At 35.7% G+C, this 23,206-nt stretch overlaps 1 protein-coding gene across 1 annotated transcript; it reads left to right on the forward strand.

The window, feature by feature from the left end:
• Positions 1 to 145: 145 nt before the first annotated feature.
• Positions 146 to 22,074, forward strand: LOC113097005 (zinc finger protein 845-like). The gene is made up of 7 exons (XM_026262235.1): positions 146 to 1,592; positions 3,029 to 3,235; positions 3,567 to 4,537; positions 14,123 to 14,285; positions 15,467 to 16,550; positions 21,150 to 21,257; positions 21,498 to 22,074. The coding sequence occupies exons 2-6, from the start codon at positions 3,175 to 3,177 to the stop codon at positions 21,238 to 21,240; spliced, it is 2,370 nt and encodes a 789-aa protein (XP_026118020.1). The 5' UTR covers positions 146 to 1,592; positions 3,029 to 3,174; the 3' UTR covers positions 21,241 to 21,257; positions 21,498 to 22,074.
• The last annotated feature ends 1,132 nt before the right edge of the window (positions 22,075 to 23,206 follow it).

The raw sequence follows: 23,206 nt of genomic DNA on the forward strand, positions 1-23,206 counted from the left end.
ACTTTCTACATCACTTTTTGATTTTTCGGATTTCCGGTCGGGTGCAGCAAAGGGTTAAAAAAGAACCCTTTGGGACATTATTTCAGCTTGGCACCTGGCAGATTAAGAAAATAGACAATTTAAGGATTTTAAAAATCAGGTGGCATAAAAAAAGCCGGGGGGTGCGCGTGGACCCCTATTTCCATCTAGACTAAAAGGTTAGAACTCGCTCTCTGACTCTGAGTACTCTTCTTACAAATTAATAAATTACAGTTGCTCTGTAAAATATTTCAGAAATTAGTCACCAAATATGAAATCTAGAGTCTTTAAGCTTTCAGTGGATATATAGTTTGTCAAGATTACTTTAAGTTCAGACTAAGATATCACAGTTTAAAACATGTAATGACAAGTGGCCCACAGGTTAAGACTAGAAACATCTGAAATAATGATCATTGTTTTTACCAAATTCAACATTGAGAACTGTTTTCTGCAAGCTTTTTTCAAGAAAAATTAAAACATTTTGTTTTTATTTTAATAATAATTCAAAATTGATGTATACAGTTCAACAGCAAAATCTGTGTGATTTTTTTGTCAAGACAATTTTTTATACATCTATAAATAACTGCAAGGCAAGCTGCAGGAACACACAGAGATGCCAGCAGACCACAATATCAGTCGCCTTAATGCTTTATGTGGAGTGTCTAGTGTACTCAAAACTGCACTCGAAAGCGTGTGCTCACTTTATAGGGCTTGAGTCTAAAAAAATGTGTTATCAGATTAAATCTTGCATACTGTGTTACACTAAGAAAGATTTTTTATGTACTTCAGTACCCAGCAAACATTAGACCGATGGCAAGAAAATGCTTCCACACAGCCAATACCATTCTTCTCAAATGTGGACAGTTCAACATGCTCCTCTTTTCTCCAGTTCATGCTCGTTCAGGCTGCAGTGTCATTCTCTCATAAACTTTAGATATGGTGCTGACTCCAGTCATGGAGTTTTTCACTACTCTTACGCAGTCGCTGGTGGAAGACTTTGACATACTTGTCTTTTTGTTTGTTTTTCCACTTTTTATAATCTCTTAATTTGTTTCCATGTTTCCAAACTCTCTTATACGTTGTTCAGGGCTGTTATGCTAAATGTACATTTTCTTTTTGGGAACACCATGATTCTAAATCCAGGGTATGACATCTACAATTATTTTCCCATATTTCTTTTTCATTTCATTGCTAATTGGACTGTCCAACTCATCAAGATCGATCTTAGATGTGACATTCCCAGACCCCATTTTTGCCATCCAAGCCTTTACCTGGAACGTGTCCTCTTTCCCTCCAACCCGTTCTCATTAATCTTGTTACTGCTACATTTTCGTTTCTATTCATTCTCTGTATTTTTATTATTACCGTTAAGTGCCACTAGGGGCGCTGTAGCTTAAGAGTGAGCTTTGTATGCAGAGAAGAGGTTAATTTCCGCAGAAGAAGCGATCTCTCGAGAGAAAGAAAGATGTATGACTAAAGTGTGGTCATTAAGCTAAGTTTAAGAGAGATAAGATAAACAGAAAGAAGAAGAAAAAGACTGAAACTAATTCCTCTCTCGGTACTGAGCCAACGAGGTATGTTTTGTATGTTGTATTTGTCAAAATAGTTTTATCTGTCAGATTTCTTTCTTTAAGCTAATTATTGTTTGTTCTGTGCTTTTAGAGAAAATCTTACTGTGATTAATTGTTGATGTGAAATAAAGCCAATAGTTTAAGATTTTTTTACTTTTTAAGTTGGTACATAAATTATTAATTCATCGACTCATTCAACACAAAACTTGTACCGAAAAAAGACTAATCACCGGTAATTGCCGACGGTTTTAGAGGACAGTATAAATCCCGGAGAGGCGAGCAGTTCACAGTATTTCACACATTTACACAAACATCAAACACTTTACAGCTTGTTTAAGCGACGTTTTACAGACTCGTTTCTGTTTTGTTTTCATCGGGATCATTTAACGTTACTGCTGTAGCAGCATGTGAGGAAAAAATTAATTCACTCAGAGCTGAGCGATTTCGACTGCTTGTGTGCTTTGTTTTGATGGTTGTAGTTGAACTGTTAGTGAATGCCCCAGTCATAATACTAAAAATAAATAAATAAATAAATAATAATCTGTGAAGGGTACTGGTGGGAATCGATCTCAAGTAGCCTATTGCTGCTAACATTTTAATTTGTACCTTTTTCCTCCGCTGACATTTAGATTATTTTTACTTGTTAAAATTGAAATAGGTCTGCATTGCAACTGTATTTCCAAACACATTTTGTTCCTGTAATGAGTAATGAACGTTTTTCACATTTTGAAGATTTGAAATTTCAAATCTATTCATAAATGGGAATATATGAAGTTTGACACAGGAAGCATTAAATATTGCTTTGAAAAATGTTATGATCATTGTCAGTTTATGTACAGAAAAATCAAGTTTAGGATTACTATGGTCATGTTAGGCTATGGTGTTGTAATATAGTTTTTAGTATCATTAGTGTTTGTTTGTTATTGTCAGTAATTTATCAATAATTTATTTATTTGGTCAATGTCATATTTTGATAAATAACAGTACTTCAGTAAAGCAGTTTTATATGCTTTTATATCCTCAAATCTGGTCCCAACAGCAAACACTGAGAATAAAGAGAGATGATCTGAATGTCTTGTTGAATGGGTGTTGATAGAGGCTCATCAATATTAACAGAGCTGCTGAAAAGACTCTTTATTTCATGTAAATAGTTCTGGTTTTCAGCTCATTTATTATGCTGATGCCTCAGATCTCCTGTAAATTGCCACTTAAAGCTCATTTCCTTGGTGTCAATAATAAACTTTTTTGTGTTTAGTTTTTCAGCTGTTTTTCTTACCATTATTTATGTTTATATATATATATATATATATATATATATATATATATATATATATATATATATATATATATATATATATATATTAACATTTTGTTGTAAAACCGATCTTGGTAAGGTGTTTTTTTTTTTCATCTTCTCTCATGCTGCAATTCACCTTCAGTGAAGCTCCTCCCACAGGAATCACATCATCAGTGAAGCTCCTCCCACAGTAGTTCACCAATAAATGCTGGAACATCTCATCAGTTCAGAAAAGAAGACGAGCTGAAATCTGTCAAGTCTGAGTTTATTAAAGAGGACAGAGAGAAGATGAGAGATCAAGAAGCCTCAACCCTCAGAATCAAACACACTGAAGATACTGAACAAACAGGTTGGTGATTATTATTGATTTCTCATTCATCCGTGATTCTGAAAAACTCTATTAAATCAGATTTAGTTAAATGGTTGATTCACAGTTTTATTTTGTAGCCATTTTAACCACATTTTTATTTCTATACAGTTTGCTTTTTTTACATCAAAAGTAAACACAATTGATCTAGTAAGTAATGACTTAAGCAAAATCTGATTAGCTAGTTACTAATTTATTTCCCATAAATTATAGCAGTTATTCATAGTGATAGAGATTATTTTTCTTACAGTAACTTTGGTAACAGGGTTGATGAAAAGTTCCTGAAAACTAACCATTTTTACTTTTATTTAAGAGCTGATTGAAGAGAACCAGGAGAGTGAAGAATTGAGTGAAGTTGAGGAGAAAAATCATGTCCAAACCAGAGAAAAACTTCAGAGTTGCTCTCAAACCAAACAGAAAGATTTAAAGAAAAGAAGAGCCAAGAAATCTTTCACCTGCACTCAGTGTCCAAAGAGTTTCACATGCAAATCTTATCTTGATATTCACATGAGAGTTCACACTAGAGAGAGATCATACACATGTGATCAGTGCGGGAAGAGTTTCACACAATCATCAAACCTTAAGAACCACACTAACATCCACACTGGAGAGAAACCGTACACTTGTGATCAATGTGGGAAGAGTTTCACACAATCAGCAACACTTAAGATTCACATGAACAGCCACACAAGAGAGAAACTGTACTCATGTGATCAGTGCGGGAAAACATTTTTGAGGCCTTCAGTCCTAAAGCAGCACCTGAGAGTTCATACACAGGAGAAGCCATATTCGTGTGATTTGTGTGAAAAGAGTTTTACATTGCTACAAAGTTTGAAACAACATCAGAAACTTCATACTGGTGTGAGAGAGTACATGTGCTTTGAGTGTGAAAAAACTTTTATTACAGCGGCCCATTTAAAACAGCACCATAGGATTCACACTGGAGAGAAACCTTACAAGTGTTCACACTGTGACAAGAGATTCAATCAGTCTTCATACCTGAAAACACATGAGAGGATCCACACTGGAGAGAAACCTTACAAGTGTTCACACTGTGACAAGAGATTCAGTCGGTCAGGAGACCTGAAAACACATGAGAGGATCCACACTGGAGAAAAACCTTACAAGTGTTCACACTGTGACAAGAGATTCACTCATGCAGTAAGTCTGAAAATACATGAGAGGATCCACACTGGAGAGAAACCGTATCACTGCACTGCATGTGGGAAGTGTTTCAATAATTCATCTTCTCTACACAGTCATACAAAAAACATTCACAGTAAGTAGATCATCTTCAGATCCAGCACTTTCAGATCTGATGCTGCAATAATGCTGCAAGCAATAAAATATCACCTGGATAAATCTGTCCTAACCAGACATTAGAAGCAACATGACAGAAACAAGTTTTCACAGTTAATAAAGTTCATCTTCATCTTCAAAAGCAGCAGATTCAACTGAGATTCAGATCAACTCAAAGATGGAGTTGCTACCCAAAGAACAATGTCGAAATGTTTTATTATTGTATATCATTTTGCTTCATGATATAAATGTTATACTTGTAATTTTATATGAGTTTCATGTTACCGTAATTCCTCAATTAAAAAACGGTAGTCAAATAAACGCCGGTGTCCTGACATTTTATCCTACCCTGTCAGATTTTCCTACCCGGGTTTACTGCGCACGCGCACATCAATATCGCGTCCTTTGTCTCATGCTAAACAACGATATTTAATGTATCTGCATTACTTTAAGGGTAGTTTTAGGGTTGGGGTAGGTGTAGACTTTAATAAAAACGCAATCTAATTGGTAGAAAATAATATTTATTACTGGTTTCCTGTAGCTGTATCCCTTCTAGCTACAACCGCGAATATAACACATAATTACTGTATTTGCAGTACTGTAAGGGTAGGATTAGGGTTGTGGTAGGTGTAGACGTTAATAAACCATAACTTTACAGTAGCATTTTTCGTTGTGGAATTGTAATACCCACTGTTTTAGTGGGAGGTAGGAAAATCTGACAGCGTAGGACAAATCGACAGAACACCGGGCCTCTTATAGTGGCCGGGGGCGTGATCAACACGGACAAATTTAGGCCGGGGGGAAATTTGTGCAGCAGAGCCAGATAACGAACGTACACGCCCACTGCCGGAGCGTTTCTCGTTCTCGAGTCAAGAACCGGTTGCATCGGTTTTCGGATCACCAGTACACTGAACCGAGAAGCATTTCTGTCGGATGCGTCCGATTCGAGAACCGAGGAGCTGATGATACTGCGCATGCGTGATTCAGCGTGAAGCAGACCGACACACAGAGCGTGCTGTCAATCTGATGAAGTTGTTTTCTTGATTTGCTTTTTTATTTTTATTAAATTTTTTGCACGAGTTTTCTTAAGTTGCTAGGCATTGAGCTCACTCAGCCACCGTGATATTCCCAAGAATTTACAATAATTGTAATCTGATATGTTTCTTGATATATGACTTTTGTTTGTAAGACGTCAGAATAATGTTAGGATTAGCAATAAAAATTATGAATTAGCATCAGGTACTTTACAATGAATTGAGAGACCGGCATATCTATTTATTATGAAAACAGACTCAGTAGCTGATATATGTTTAATTTGGTCAGATTAGCTTTTCCCACAAGAACCCTGCAGAATGAAACGCACTGAAAAACAATCAGGTTGGTATTTTTTTTTTTTATTCCTCATTCATTCATGATGCTGAAGAACAGTCATGATTCATAGAGGCAAATCATAAGATGTTCCTGAATCCCTTTCATGGGATCCTACAATCTCTGCAGCTGAATAAAATACAGAGAGAGAAGCATAAAGACAGTAAACACATGATTGTGACAATATATGGTTTATATGTGTTCTTCAATCCATGTAAGGTATTTATAACAATATAGTATATTTGTAATGCAACAAAAATCAACATAGTTGTTATCACTTTGTTATCATTTTTATGCGTTAACATTGTGTGTCAGGTATTTGCCGCGTTTTTGATCGTGTACCATTGTCGATGACGTCACTCGCTCGCGCGTCCCTCAGTCAGCGCGAGTCTTAGTAGAGGCGAGCAGTTCAGGGTATTTCACATATTTACACAACCATTAAACACATTTTTTACAGTCTATTTACGCAACATTTTACTGGCTCATTCCTGTATTGTTTTCATTGGGTTCAGCGCTACTTGTGCATCTTTTATTCCGTCTTCCTACAGTGCAGGTAGTACATTTGGTGTCTAAAGTATTTTGTTTTCAAATGATTTCAAATGATTTTTTATATTTTAAAACTGTGTTACTTATTGTTATGAACAAAAACTTTATTATTATTTTTTTGTTGCAAAAATTGTCTTCAACGGCAGAATAAGTCATGTAATTGTGTAATCAAAATATTTTATTGTACTTTTGGTAATATTTTGTTTTAAGGTGTCTCCTTTATATATACACCTTTTACCTGTTTATTTATTATTCTCAGGTAGGCAGGGACGGACTGGGACCAAAAAACGGCCCTGGACTTTGACTAGGCCCGGCCCAAAGCAATCAGCGCGCGTAAACTCGACAACAACAACAATAACGCATGGCATGAGTGTCACAAGACTTTAATTGTGGCTCATGATACTATACCATCTAAATTATAGCAATAGCACTGATGTTGACTAGATGTTGAGCCGGAGTGGGTGTCTTTCTCTGCTCTTGGTCTAAGCTCAACCTGAATAAACAACGATGGAATGGATTTTTTTATTCCAAGATGGCAAGGAATAGTTTATATAATATCCTGTTATAACATTATATTTTACAATATATTCCATGCTGCCTTAAAATGAATTTGTTACTTAATAATCTTAATTTATGCAGTTATTAATTAATTAATCTTACTGCACAGATAATAATACCACATCTAAATGAAAATACACCATTACAAATTTAACTTCTGTAATCAAAATCTCCAAAGTTTGTAAGCATTTTTATAAGTAAAAGCACAACATATTTCTTAATATTAGCTACTGCATGTTACATTTTACATCTAAAATGTTGAAGTTTAGCTGTTTTAACTACTGGGATCATTAAAAATGTAGCAACCTGAATATCACTTCCTAACATCATCCCTAGCAAGCTCTTTCTCCTCTAATGTTCCATACTTGGATCTGGATCTGCCTGTGGAACCAGCTCATCTTTCTGTTCCTCATCATCACCACTGGTGGCATGTTGTGCATTGCTGTCTGGCTTACTGCACTGCTGCTAATATTTAACTGCGAGGTGCTGCTGATGGAAAATATTGCTAGATATTTCAGTTCGTTTGGGAAATTTAGTGGCCTCAGTATCTAAATTCTGCTTTTTTTTTTCTCTCGCCTTCTCAGCCCCACCCTTTTCTTTCCATTTTGTTTAACCCCCGGCCACGTTAAGCATATTATTTGTTTGTTTCTATGCTTCTTCTATCTAACGTTAACGTAATTTCTTCCTACTCTTCCACTTCTTATTCTTACTTGGCGGCCACGGCCAGTGCAGCTGGCCTACAACTTAAAGGTGTATTACTGCCACCTACAGTACTGGAGTGTAAAACAGATTATCGTTTGGGGGGGGGCGTTGGAACAGGTGATGACTGCTTGCGTGGCTGGTGGTGGGCCGGCCCGCCGGCCGTCCTGGAGTACCGGCCGTTCTGTGATTCTCCAGACCACACAGATGGCCAGTGCGCCCCTGCAGGTAGGTAAGGAAAGTCGACTCTGGACAAAACTATAAGTATTCCAAAAGTACCCTTTTTTTTCTCATTTCCAGAGACAGTAGTATCAGGTGGCCAAATCTTTGTGCTCTGCTTGACAATGCTAAGATAGTGTCCAAATCTTGCTTTCAACAATCGTCCATTCGTAATTTCATGTACACAGGTCCCAATCAGATGCCCCAGGGGTCCTCACTCAGAAAGTGCGGCTCTTCCCCTCTCTCCCACATCCTCTTCAGAAGCCAAGAGAGGGGATCTGGCATTCCAGGCATACCTTCTGGTGTGCGAGCCGCTTGTTTGATTCAGTTAAATCCTCCTTCTCCAGGAATCCCACAAATTTCTCTGCCTTTAATAAAAAGCAGTTCATCAAGTTTGACCACTTTTACAACTTCAGCTGTAAATTTATTATGCAAGCAGTGCACAAGAATCTAATCCCCAGATCTCCAATCTGTACCAGTCTTTACGTTCAAAAGGATTGTAAGTTATTTATTTATTAATTTTTTCCCCCCAAAAGTCTACATGCACTCCAGTCATTGATTCATAAGATTCAATATTATATTCTGCCTCATCATAGTCATTAATCCACATAATAAATGTATTCTTGAAGAAACATTCCTGGCATAAATCCCCCATTACAAAGTTCACTCTTAAATCAGTCAGAAATTGACTGCATCTCATACAATTATCTTGCCCAATAACAATCCAGTAATTCAATTTTCTTGTCCATAATTCTCCACCTGGGGCTGTCCTTAATTCCTATATGAGCATTAAAATATATATTTTTTTTTTTATCAAATTGTGGTCCTTTGTTTTGTTCTTAAAGGGGGAGTGAAATGCTTTTTTTGAAGTTCAAAGATAATAAAAATAGAAAAAAAAATTAAAAACATGTATGTAACCTTAAAAACATATGTATGTAACCCCCCTTTTTTATTTTAATTTATATTATTTTTTATAATATCATATCATATTCACTGTAATAAAAATACAATTGTTTACCAGAATTTCCAAAAGGTTGTCACTGTTTCCTCACAAAACAGCAATGCTGGTAGAATCATTCTTAAAGTTATCCATGGTATATCACCCTTCGTGGCACTCTGTTGAACTGCCATGTATTTCAGAAGTAAAGTCTCGGACCTTATGCACCAAAGGAGTGTTACGTTCGTTCAAAGTCTTTCAATTAATCCCTTTTTTAATGAGCACTTGTTTGTCCTCTTTATCTCTACTCCTACTAAGCCCAACTATCTGCATGATAATATTAACAACTGTAGAATAAAAGGCTTTTAACAAACTTCTTATCAGTCCTCCAAGGCCTGTTAGTTTTCACAAAATCAAAATCCCAATGAAAGCTCCTAATATTAAAATAACATACAGTATCAATTATCCATTGTCTGTATCCTGCATGTAATTTAGTATATTGTAGTCTAGCTACATTTATTATCCATTTATATTGGCTTATACGATGTGACTCCTTAAGCCAACATTCTATTAATTTCTTAATTAATATCCAATCTTCTAAAAAAACTATCTAAAGGCATATTTAAATAAGCCCATCCTGGGTAAGTAAACAGTCTTCCTGTAAAGTAATAAACAGTCCATAAGCTTCTGCCAATGGTCAAAACCTTTTTGACATCTACAATGCCACTAATATTAATTTACATTTTATGATTAGGTGTTGATATAGTCATAATATTATGGTATTCTGGGATTTCCTTAGGAATAGCCCAAATTAACTATAGGAAAAGGATAGTAAGCGCTTAGCCAGGTATTTTTATATTTAATATTTTTATTTTTATCTTGTGGTCCATAAACAACGCCTTCTCCAGACAAAGAGGGAACTGCTCCATCTTTCAAGAATAATCTTTGTGCAAATCCAGCATTAAACTGATTGAGATTGAGCAAGTTGTCCTCAGCAAGCTGTCCTCAGCAAGATGAGTTGCAGATAGTTTTACATGTGGATTATAATTTATGGGAACCGAGTTAAACATAAATTGTAACCATTAATCTCAAAGTACAGCATTCCTGGGAAGCCCAAACAAAGATGATTGGACTCAGAGATGAAAAAAAAAACAGCGTTTCAACGACATGGCGACAAACACAAACAGCTCTTCCTTCTTCTCCGTCGGAGCGCAACAAGACCACGCCCCCTGTTTGTGAATTCATGTGGGCGGCGGTTAGTCAAAAAAACAGTTTTAAGCCCCTTTCACACTGCACGTCGGACCCGCAATATTCCCGTAACATTGCCTGGTCGCCTTCTGTGTGAAAGCAACCACGTCCCGGAATTGATTACCGAATTGAACCCGGGTCAGGGACCTAGTAACATTGTGGTAATCGATCCGGAACGAGCGCTGTGTGAACAAAAGCCAGATCTAATTCCGTATCGAAGTGATGACGCGCGTTATCGCGCGACTCTTTTACCGGCTGTTTTGAAGGAAGATCAACATTCGTGACCAAAACATATGTGCAAACTGTAATGAAGCAGAGATCAGTTAGTTCCTCACTTTCCGCGCTGACGCCGAGATCCTTTGCTTGCTTCAGTTAAAGTATAATGTGCCAAGCGTTGTCGACTCGTACATTACACGTCACGCGCTGATGTCACGTGTCGTTACGGGATCTTCAAGGGTTGTGTGTGAAAGCACGCACATATACCGGGTCATCACTGGCAGTGTGAAAGTGCCAAATCTAGCGACCAGGGAACAATTACAGGAACACTTTACCCCTGTATTTGCCGGAATGGCAGTGTGAAAGGGGCTTTAGTGACGTTATTACTACAGGAACTAGAGGGCTGTAGTCAAAACGGGTCGTTTTTTGTAGGCGAATTCTGTTAAATAAAGTATCTCGCTTGACATTGAACTTTGAGCTTTAGAATTTTACAGATATTATTTAAACTCTAACAACAACATTACACACTAACTAAAGTTTAAAACATGGGATCACAAAGAAGGGGACCTTTAATATTAACCTATGTCAATATATAAACCAATTTATCCATGGAAATGGCTCCCATAATTTTTTGTAGTTTCATACATTGTATATTTATTGTCATTATAATATTTTTCACAGTTTCTTTGGAATGCACGTTTATGATCATAAAACCCATATTTTACACGTTGGGTACGTCTATCTATTGGAACCAGTGGTGTTGGAATAATCTGGGTTTCTTTATTTGGCATAACACTGTCCTCAGTGTTGCTCGTGTAACACCCTAATGTCTCTCTAGGTCCAATATAGAGTATATGCTGCAGGCGGTGCCAAATCCAAATGTTCTTTATTTGTGTAATGTTAAATGGGCTTGACCTTATTCTACATTTCACTAATGTAACTTTCCCCACTGTATAATTTTTTTATTATTTCCTTCATTGGCTACATTCTTCCAATGTTTTTCGCTCACATGGCCCTGAAAAGAATTTAGTCACTATAGTACAGTTGGAAACTTCTCTAACCATAAACTCATCAACCACAATCAATTTTGAAATCACCACCCCTCGTTACTAATAATATTGTCAGACAAGGTCGTGGTATACAGGGTTTTCGCCAGCGTTGTATTTTCCTGGCCTATTTCTCTCTCTTATCTCCGTCTTGTAATTTCATCATTTCTGAGAGAGCCAAAAATGCTCGTGCCTGTTTGTGAATGTGTGTGTGTCTGTTCTGTGGAATGTGTGATCGAGCCGTGAATGAAAAGGGCGGGTGTTTGTCTTTCCTTTGAAGTTCGACCTTGTATCTCTGGATAGTCTCCAAGGCGTTATAATTCTCATCCATGCCAGAATGTTGCCGCCATGGCGGCGCCCGGGTGGTGATTTATGTTGGAAGATGTTGTAAAACGAAGGTCCTTGTTTTTTCTTTAACTCCCGTTCTGGTCTTTGAGTGCAGAATGTGTTAGAGAGTCAGAATTCATTAATATGGAACAGATGGTTGAATAACATCCATCACATACGAGAATCACCTCATGTATATGCTTGAATAAAAATATTGCTGGATTTTTCTTTAGCTTTTGCTGCCATAGCTTAGCCTCTTTAATATAACTCTACTTAGTGGTTTCTTTCGCCTTGTTATAGGCCTGTTACTGTTATCTTCACTCTTTATTTCTTATGTGCACATTTAACTCTTTCTGGGCTGTATTTAACAGTAACATTTTGCCCTTTCTGGGCTGTATTCATAACATTAAGCTTTTACCCTTTCTGGGCTGTATTTGCAAATACTGGTCCACCCTTTCTGGGTGTTTTGTCTATTTCCGCCCTTTCTGGGCTTTCTCACCGCTTAGTCGTCTTTTATGTAGTAATTTATATAGTACCTCAGCTATTTAACCGTAAGCCTAACTACACTTACTCTATTAGGCAAGCGCTCAATTGTCTAATTCTGGCCAGTAATTAGACAATTAAAACACGTTGGGTGCCATGTTTTAAGGTGTCTCCTTTATCTATACACCTTTTACCTTTTTATTTATTATTCTCAGGTAGGTAAGGAAAGTTGACTCTGGACAAAACTAAAAGTATACAAAAGTACTTTGCTCAGTAGACTTCCCTGTGGTCAGTTCTTACTTACGGCCAGGGGCATAGCCATCTTTTCAGAAGTGAGGGGGACAGAAATTATACACATACATACATAACATTTCTGTAATCTATATAGCCTAACAATCAACAGTTTTTGAACTGTAAAATATTTTGTTTTTAAAGAAGTCTCTTCTGCTCACCAAGCCTGCATTTATTTGATCCAAAGTACAGCAAAAACAGTAATATTGTGAAATATTTTAATATTTAAAATCACTTTTCTCCCTATTTAAATATATTTTAATTCATGTAATTTATTCGTGTGATCAAAGTTGTATTTTCAGCATTTTTACTCCAGTCTTCAGTGTCACATCCTTCAGAAATCATAATATGCTGATTTGCTGATTATCGATTTTTAAAACATCATTTTTTTTACAGTTTTTTTTTCAGTATTCTTTGATAAATATAAGGATCCAAAGATCAGCATTTATGTTAAATAAAAAGCTTTTGCAACATAATACACTATATCATTCAAAAGCTTAGAGTCAATATATAATTTTTGTTTTGGGGAAAAAAATTATAGAAATGAACATTTATATTTAGCAAGGACTCTTTTGTGGGTTCGAGTCTCAGGCCAGCAACACCACTGCTCCGGGTGTGTGTTCACTGCTGTGTGTGTGTGCACTTTGGATGGGTTAAATGCAGAGCACGAATTCTGAGTATGGGTCACCATACTTGGCTGAATGTCACGTCACTTCACTTTGAATTGATCAAAAGTGATGATAAAGTAATAATTTTTCATAATGTGTTCTTGTTGTTGTTTTTTTTGATGTTGTTGTTGTTTTGAGAAGCAAATCAGAATATCAGTATCTTTTCTGAAGGATCGTGTGACTGGAGTAATGATACAAAAAAAAAATCAGTTATGAAATCTCAATAAATTACATTTTGAAATATATCCAAATAGAAAACAGTTAATTTAAATAGGTTAGTAAAAATATTTCACATTATTTTTTTTTATCACATAATAAGGCAGAATAGTTTCTATTCTGTAATAAATGCTATGTCAATTGGTACTGCATTGGTCATCCTTTATTAATCACCTGCTGGAAATTTATTGAAAAACCATATATTGTTGCAATTGTATGTTTAATGTCTTCGTGTTTTATATGCTGTTATATCCTCAAATCTGGTCCCAACAGCAAACACTGAGAATAAAGAGAGATGATCTGAATGTCTTGTTGAATGTGTGTTGATAGAGGCTCATCAATATTAACAGAGCTGCTGAAAAGACTCTTTATTTCATGTAAATAGTTCTGGTTTTCACCTCATTTATTATGCTGATGCCTCAGATCTCCTGTAAATTGCCACTTAAAGCTCATTTCCTTGGTGTCAACAAGAAACTTTTTTGTGTTTAGTTTTTCAGCTGTTTTTCTTACCACTATTTATGTTTATATATATATATATATATATATATATATATATATATATATATATATATATATATTAACATTGTGTTGTAAAACCGATCTTGGTAAGGTGTTTTTTTTTCATCTTCTCTCATGCTGCAATTCACCTTCAGTGAAGCTCCTCCCACAGGAATCACATCATCAGTGAAGCTCCTCCCACAGGAATCACATCATCAGTGAAGCTCCTCCCACCGTAGTTCACCAATAAATGCTGGAACATCTCATCAGTTCAGAAGAGAAGACGAGCATCAAATCACCAGAAGAGCTGAAATCTGTGAAGTCTGAGTTTATTAAAGAGGACAGAGAGAAGATGAGAGATCAAGAAGCCTCAACCCTCAGAATCAAACACACTGAAGATACTGAACAAACAGGTTGGTGTTTATTATTGATTTCTCATTCATCCGTGATTCTGAAAAACTCCATTAAATCAGATTTAGTTAAATGCTTGGTTCACAGTTTTTGCAAAAGTAAATGCAATAATTGATCTAAGTATATGATTAAAGCAAAATCTGATAGTTTACTAATTTACTTCCCATAAAATATAGCAGTTATTCATCGTGATAGAGATTATTTTTTTTACAGTAACTTTGGTAACTGGGTTGATGAATGCGACCAACACTATACAGTTTATGTACTTGTTTAAAAAGTGTGACAATAGATTGAGATAATTTAATGAAATAATAGCAAGGATGGGATGGCATTATTTTATAGTACTAACCAGTTTGTAATAAGTTGTTATATGGAACTACTATTTAAATAATAATTTTTTTATTAAATAGTATTAGTCATAACCAATAATCATACTGTTTAGTTTGTTCCCCCCAGATCCATGTTAATGAGATTCTATTTGACACTGGAATCCAAATGAAAGAAGAGATAAAATATAGTAAAATATAAAGAGTTAAATAGAATTATCAAATGTCCTCTTAAAGCAACACCATTGGCGCTTTAAGAAACACCCTTTTAAAGCAACACTATTGGCGCCATTAACTTTTGGCGCTCTAGCGGTTTATAAACAGAGCTACACTCATCCCGCGGAAGAACATTTTAACCGAATCTACTTCTCTAAGTTTATGTCTATTGCGATTCAAGCAGGTATGTGTTACTCCGCAGCGGTGACCCAACCAATAGTCCAAACATAATCACTTATTATAAATGTACCGTAGTGATTTGCGATAAGACAAAAATGCGGTTTGGTAGATGTATTCATAATGTACTCGCTCATCATATACATTTAACAAATTTTGGACACAGAAAAAGTTACAAAGTTTTGCTTTAAATGATCATATAAATTACTTAAATTCGAAGAAGTGGTACTAAAATTAAGTCAGAAATACTTTTATTTCCTTAATGCTTTAAAAAAAGCTGGGAAATCAATGTATCTAATTCATGGAAGGTTTCAGGGATGTAGGCTATAACCAATTATTAAAATCATTATGATAATGCATAGCAGTTACATCAGTTCTCACTTTTATGTCCTTTCACTTTATATTTCTCTTTCAATTTTGATGTACTGAAAATGAAATTCAGCCTTTTCTCCCTTTCATTTCAGAGCTGATGGAAGAGAACGAGAAGAGTGAAGAACTGAGTGAAGTGGAGGAGGAACATTACGACAAACCTGGAGAAAAACCTTTGAGTCGCTCAAAGACCAAAAATACATTTTTAAAGAAAAGTAGAGCCAAGAAATCTTTGACCTGCACTCAGTGTGGAAAGAGTTTGACATGCAAACGTAATCTTGATGTTCATATGAGGATCCACACCGGAGAGAGGCCGTTCACGTGCGATCAATGTGGGAAGCGTTTCACACAAAAAGTACACCTTCAAGGACACATGAGAAACCACACTGGAGAGAAGTCATATGCATGTGATCAGTGTGAGAAAACTTTCACTCACAAACACAGCCTTGTTATCCACTTGAGAGTTCATTCTGGAGAAAAACCATTCACATGTGATCAGTGCGGGAAGAGTTTCACACAAAAACCTCATCTTACGGGGCACATGAGGATCCACACCGGAGAAAGGCCTTACCCTTGCAATCAGTGCGGGAAGAGTTTCACGCAATCATCATACCTTACGCTTCACATGAAGATTCACACAAGAGAGAAGCTGTACGCATGTGATCAATGCGGTAAAACTTTTCTGTGGGCTTCATACCTGAAGAATCACCTGAGACTTCATACAAAGGAGAAGCCACATTCGTGTCACTTGTGTGAAAAGAGTTTTTCACTTCTACAACATTTAAAAGAACATCAAAAAAACCATAATGATGTAAGAGAGTACATGTGCTTTGAGTGTGAAAAGACCTTTACTTTAGCACGCTATTTAAAACACCACCAGAGGATTCACACTGGTGAAAAACCGTATAAGTGTTCACATTGTGACAAGAGATTCAATCAGGCAGAAAATCTGAAAACACATGAGAGGCTCCACACTGGAGAAAAACCTTACAAGTGTTCACACTGTGACAAGAGATTCAATGAGGCAGGAAATCTGAAAAGACATGAGAGGATCCACAGCAGAGAGAAGCAGGACACGTGTGATCAGTGCGGGAAGAGTTTCTCTGTTAAACACTTGAAGCAACATCTGAGGCTCCATGCTGTGGAGAAACCAGATCACTACAATCCACGTGATGAGAGGTTAGTTCAGTTATCTTCTTTTTCTTTCATATGAAAAGCATTCTGAAATCACAGTGAGCAGTACATCTTTATGTGCTGAACAGTAAAGTGTCTTCTGTGTAAGTCACTTTCCTAACAGCCACACTAAGCGTATTATATTAGAGCAGTGGTTCCCAACCTTTTTCAACTCGCGGCCCACACAACCAAACACATATGTTTGTGCGGCCCACTTCAAAACAATTAACTGACCCCGCTATTGTTGGGTTAATAACTTAGTACTCAGAAGCTATAGATTTTAAACTGTATTTATTGAAAAAACTAGGGCTGTGCGATATGGACAAAAAAAAAAATAAAAATAATAATAATATATATATATATATCTCGCGATTTTTTTTATCAATTTTGCAATTGTGACACACACCGATATGCTTTTACAGTCATAAATGCATTGAGGATTAATTTGAAACATATTTCCAAAAGAAAACCAATCAGAGCTTTATCAAAAAGTTGTAACATCTCTAGAACAGACATAAGTCAAAATTATCACTATAGTGAAGATGTAAAAAATGTATAGACTTGTGGCAAAAAAAAAAAAAAAAAAATCCTGTATACAGGAAAAATAAAGTTATTTGCGGGACTCCTGCAAAGTGGAAATATGTAGCAAAATAAAATTACTAAAAACAGATAAACCTTTATTTATAATAGACTAAAATAAAATAAAATAGAATTTGCTGAATGGGAGGATGCTGATGAAACCATGGATAGCGACGTGTAATTTCCATTCCGAAATAGCGAGAGATCCAGAGGTGGAAAAGGCGATATCAAGAGTTTCTGAGATTAAGCAAATTAGCTAACAGGCCATGTAGGCTACTTTTCATTCCAGCTCCCAGCGCACCATTGGAGAGGGCTTTCAGTAATTGCGGTCGCATAAGTGGGCAGAGACGGATTAATCTGAAGCCCTCATCAATGAAGGACATGCTATTCCTGCACGCACTACATTAGTAGTAGTCTACATTTTTTTTTTTATTCCGTTTATTTTTAAATTATTTATCTATTTTGCTAAATATTTAAAATTGGTCTATTTTGTTATTGAGGATAAATGATTTTTTTGTTTTTTTGTTTAATGTTTGAGGAAAAGAAGCCATTCTTAAGCAGTAGGCTAATTTTCCTTTGAACATGAAATAAATCCAGGTTTATTATTATAATTCATTAGGCTATACTATAGCCTAATAGGTATATTTTTTATTTACATTTCTTACTTTTTTACTGTATTTCTATGTTCTATCTATGTTCTAAGTTCCATGTTCGTTCCTTTCATCCATTTAATTAAACGCAAATAAAACGAAACATTTGTTTCTCTTTTAAATTTATATTCAACAGGGGAGCAATTGAAAAATAACATATTTTTGCGGGAGTGGGACAGAAAAATCCATCCCGCGCGGTCTCTACACTCAAGCGCCTTTTCCTGCCTTTTCCTGCCCAACCGAGGACCGCAGCTCTCCTTTGATTATTCCCAGCTTTGAGAAGCTCCGCTCGCCAGAGTCATTGGACACCATCATGCACAGATAGATGCGCTAAATAATTTCGACATATGGAAACGTCTGAGAAAGATTTAACGATGACAAAAGCTCGTACAAGCTCTGCTGATTCGTTCACAGTCACCGGTTTCTGAGTGCAGCAAACTCAGATCAGCTGATTTTGACCGATTAATAATCAGTTAAACGGTTTAAAAAGTCATTTATTTATTTTCAGTAAATTATCAAAATATTTAAAAAGGTTTTCCTGCATGGTTAAATATATATATATATATATATATATATATATATATATATATATATATATATATATATATATATATATATATATATAGCCTAGAGAGAGAGAGAGAAACTATATACGTTTTTTAGAGAAAAAAAAAAATATTTCATTCAGAAATAGACATAATGCAGACACAAAATGTTTACAAACATTAGGCTATTTTTTAATAATCATTTGTTGTTCAAATACATGGCGAATATGGAGTCTTTGATTTTGTCTAGAATGAGACACCCAACGTTGGTTTCAGTTTCGTTTTAGTCTAAATTAATTAGTTTTGGTTTGTCGTTAATATTGCTATAGCTTCTTATATTTGTAATTCTTGTTCTTTTCTAAATACTGTTAATTGAAATCATTTTGTTGTGGAGTGAGGGGAACTAAAATAGCCTAGCGGAGCTTCTCAAATTTCCCAGAAGCTGAACAGTTTTCATTTGCTATTAACCTCAAAATAATTATTGAATGAAATTTGGAGTCCGGCTGTCGGACGCATATACAGCGTTACTTATTATACATTTACTATTATTTTATATTCTTTATATTAAATAACATTTTAGCATCCAGATACATCGGGAACATGGAAACATTTGGATTCGTGCCGAATGAGATAGGTAGGCGTCAGCTTCAGCTTACATTAATTTTTTTTTGGATTGAGGTTTTTATAGCCTAAACTTTAGAGGGTTTGATTTGAAGAGAAACTAATGACTGTTTTTATAATGTTTTTTAACATTTTGCTTTAGACTACAGGCATTTTAGCATTCATTATTTCGGAAAGTAATGGCTAATAAAATGCAATGTGAGCTGCGACGTACGTTTTTTTTACTCTCAAAACGCAATCTTACAAGTGTTTTTTTTTTTTTTTTTTTTTAACAATACAGCAAACATTTTTAAATATCTTAAAAAAAAAACTTTTAAAGTGTTGATAGTTTTTTTTTTTTTTTTAAGTAGGCCTAGCTTACATTTGGAAAAATCTGGTGTAAGCTGTGAACTGTAAGCGTTAGATCTGTATTTTTTCCTTTTTTTGAGTAAGGAAAGACTATACTTTATTATTAAATTATTATTATTAGGCAAATTATAGGCAAATAATATTGTTTTAAAAAAAAAATAACGTTATTAACCGGTATTTTTTCCTCCCGAACCGGTTTAGGAACGGTAATAATATCAGAGGAACGCAGAACAGAACCGTTAAAATATCGATTCTGCTCGGAGTGAACCGATTGATTTTTTTTTCGTTTTCAAGCCCTGGTATGCTCTGTAGCTGCTTTAAAATTGTAACATTATTATAAGATACTGAGATAAAACAGGTTCGTATGTGCATGAATTTGTTCTTAACCTCATCCTAATGTTAGTGAATTTGGAGTATTGTAAATGAGCGGCCTCACAAGGTTAGTAGTTTGAATAAAACATGACCAAACCATCTCCATGTAGAGGTCTACACAGGTCCAAAAATTTAACTGACCCGGACCTGTCAATTATTTGAAAACTAGACCCGAACCCGGCCGGGAAGACACAGACCTGACTTAACCTGATCGGCACATCCACAGCAAATTGCTATTAACAAGTCAATAAATTTTGAGGTACATGATCAATGTCACTATTTTTTTTTTTAATTTTCTTTATGTAATTCGTCTTAGAACAAACCCACTTCCAAAAAAGTTGGGACACTGTACAAATTGTGAGTAAAAAATGTTGAAAAAAAAAATGTTGAAAGTTAGACATTTTGACGCCACTGCATCACATACAGGAATGCTACTGTAATGGAGATCACAACATGGGCTCAGGAATACTTCCAGAAAACATTGTCAGTGAACACAATCCACCGTGCCATCCGCTGTTGACGGCTAAAACTCTATAGGTCCAAAAAGAAGCCATATCTAAACATGATCCAGAAGCGCAGGTGTTTTCTCTGGGCCAAGGCTCATTTAAAATGGACTGTGGCAAAGAGGAAAACTGTTCTGTGGTCAGACAAATCAAAATTTGAAGTTCTTTTTGGAAAACTGGGATGCCATGTCAAGGACAACCCAAGTTGTTATCAGCGCTCAGTTCAGAAGCCTGCATCTCTGATGGTATGGGGTTGCATGAGTGCGTGTGGCGTGGGCAGCTTACACATCTGGAAAGGCACCATCAATGCTGGAAGGTATATCCAAGTTCTAGAACAACATATGCTTCCATCCAGACGTCGTCTCTTTCAGGGAAGAACTTGCATTTTACAACATGACAATGCCAGACCACATACTGCATCAATTACAACATCATGGCTGTGTAGAAGAAGGATCCGGGTACTGAAATGGCCAGACTGCAGTCCAGATCTTTCACCCATAGAAAACATTTGGTGCATCATAAAGAGGAAGATGCGACACAGAAGACCTAAGACAGTTGAGCAACTAGAAGCCTAAATTAGACAAGAATGGGACAACATTCCTATTCCTAAACTTGATCAGCTTGTCTCCTCAGTCCCCAGATGTTTGCAGACTGTTATAAAAAGAAGAGGGGCTACACAGTGGTAAACATGGCCCTGTCCCAACTTTTTTGAGATGTGCTGATGCCATGAAATTTAATATCAACTTATTTTTCCCCTAAAATTATAAATTTTCTCAGTTTAAACATTTGATATGTCATCTATGTTGTATTCTGAATAAAATATTGAAATTTGAAACTTCCACATCATTGCATTCTGTTTTCTATTTACAATTTGAACAGTGTCCTAACTTTTTTGGTATCAGGTTTGTATTTAGTGTAGAGTGTGAAATATTTATTGTTCATCTCACATCATGTCTATTAGAAATGGAACTTGTTTGTTTTTGCCAGAACTTCCACAAATCAAACAAGAGTTCACAGAAGAACCAGAGGACAGAGAGAAGATGAGGGATCCAGAATCCTGCAGAATGAACCATCATGATTCTGAAGAACAAACAGGTTGGTGTTTATTCTCATTCATCATTTATCATGCTGACAAAGCTTGTGCCATGTAGTAAACGATGTGATTGCTTACAGATTACATGTCAAGTGTGCACCATACACTAGAGTTTCATGGCAAAACTACTGATTTAAAACACAATCTTCATTACATTAAAATAGATCATAATTCTGCACAGCAGTTGACTAAATTTGATGGGATTAAAATGACAATGTCACTTGGTTAAATGTTTCTTTTAGACTCGATGGACGTGAACAAGAAAGGAAAAACCAAAGCCAAAAAATCTGTCACCAATATTCTTATGTAAATCAAGCCTGAAGATTCACATGAAAGTTCACACTGGCAAGAACAGTGCTTTCACTCTGAAATCAAGTCCTTTACCACAGATAATAAACAGAAAGAGCACCAGTAAGTCACAGAAATGAGCAGTAACCCTGGAAACACATGAAAGGATTAACACTGGAGAGTTTCATTAAATATCTAGTCTTCGCTCTTGATCACTGTAACCAGATCATCTTATAATCCAGCAGGGTGACACCAGGGGGGTGAATTTAGTCTAAAAGTGGGGTGGGGCTATAATATTTTATATTATATAAATATAAAAATTCTTAAGAACAGTTGTTGAAGGGGACACAAATAATACAGCTAAAGTTGTACTTGTAAAGAAAAGTTTACACAGAAGAATGCCGTACTACTATTATTGTTCTCTTGTTGGTCTGATTGCATCTTCTGTCCTCATTTGTAAGTCACTTTGGACTGCTAAATGATTAAATGTAAATATACCGTGCCAAATTAAACAACTTCAAGCTGTCGTGTCCGTTATACATTACCGTCCGTCAAGCAGGTAACATTATTATTGCTAACATATTTTGGCGGGGTTCCTCTGGTAAAATTTGCATGCATTATTGGGGTCGCTTCAACATGCAGACATGAATAACAACCTGCATAAACAGTGTTAAAGTAGTCCAATTCGACTTGGCAATACTTAGGTGACGTAAAAGAGGAAAGCAGGTGTTTGGACCAAAGCATTGTGAGGCAAGGGCAAGGGAGGGGGAGTCTCAAAATGTTTCTAAATTTAAAACGTATTTTTGGCACGTTTGCATTTGTGTTGTTTTACTACTTTAAAGGTAATTTAAAGTATAAAAGGTTATTTACAATATGCAGCATGGTTTTTAATTATATTTTTAGGGGGGAGAACCCTCAGATGGAGGGGTCCTGACCCACCTGTGATTTTCACCAATGGATGACACCAAACATGACACGATAAAGACATTTCTTCCATCGAAATCTGTCCTAATCAGCTGCAGCGGATGACATGACAAAGAAACATCCTCCAAAGTTATCAAAATTAATAGTTAAGTTTTTACCTTTCTTAATGAGTTTGTATCACTCAGTTCTTCTTTATAAGTATAGTTTATTTTTTTATATAAACTCAGTTTTCTTGTGCTGCCACAGTTCAGGGAGTTGAAGACTCCAATATCTAATCTAATCTAATATACATTTTTAACTGGTTCTTTATTGTTATCCATAAGACATTTTGCTTCTCTTCTTCTCTTGAGATGTTCTGGCCCTCTAATACGTCAGTAAAGAAAGAGTTTGCTGTCATTTTTTTAAACTTTTACTTAATTTTTATATTTACTTCCAGTAATAATGGATTAAACTCATTTTATCAACATCTTATTGTTATTGCCTGTTTTTAATTTCTTGTTGATCATGCTTGTTTCAGGAATAATTTCTTAGTTTTAGTTTCGAAGGCCGTGAAGTCTTATGTTTGCTTTTGGGGATTTCCATGTCTTACATTTCTCAATAAATGCCTAATAAATTTCAACAAAAACGTTGACTGACATAAAAATTTGTCGACTCACAGTCCCTTCTCTCATTTAGTCAGCGTTGAGTCTTTAACATTTTACAGGCTCATTTCTGAATTGGTTTCTGGGTCAGCAATACT

This window comes from Carassius auratus, unplaced genomic scaffold (assembly GCF_003368295.1).
Source record: "Carassius auratus strain Wakin unplaced genomic scaffold, ASM336829v1 scaf_tig00216060, whole genome shotgun sequence".
NCBI lineage: Eukaryota > Metazoa > Chordata > Actinopteri > Cypriniformes > Cyprinidae > Carassius > Carassius auratus.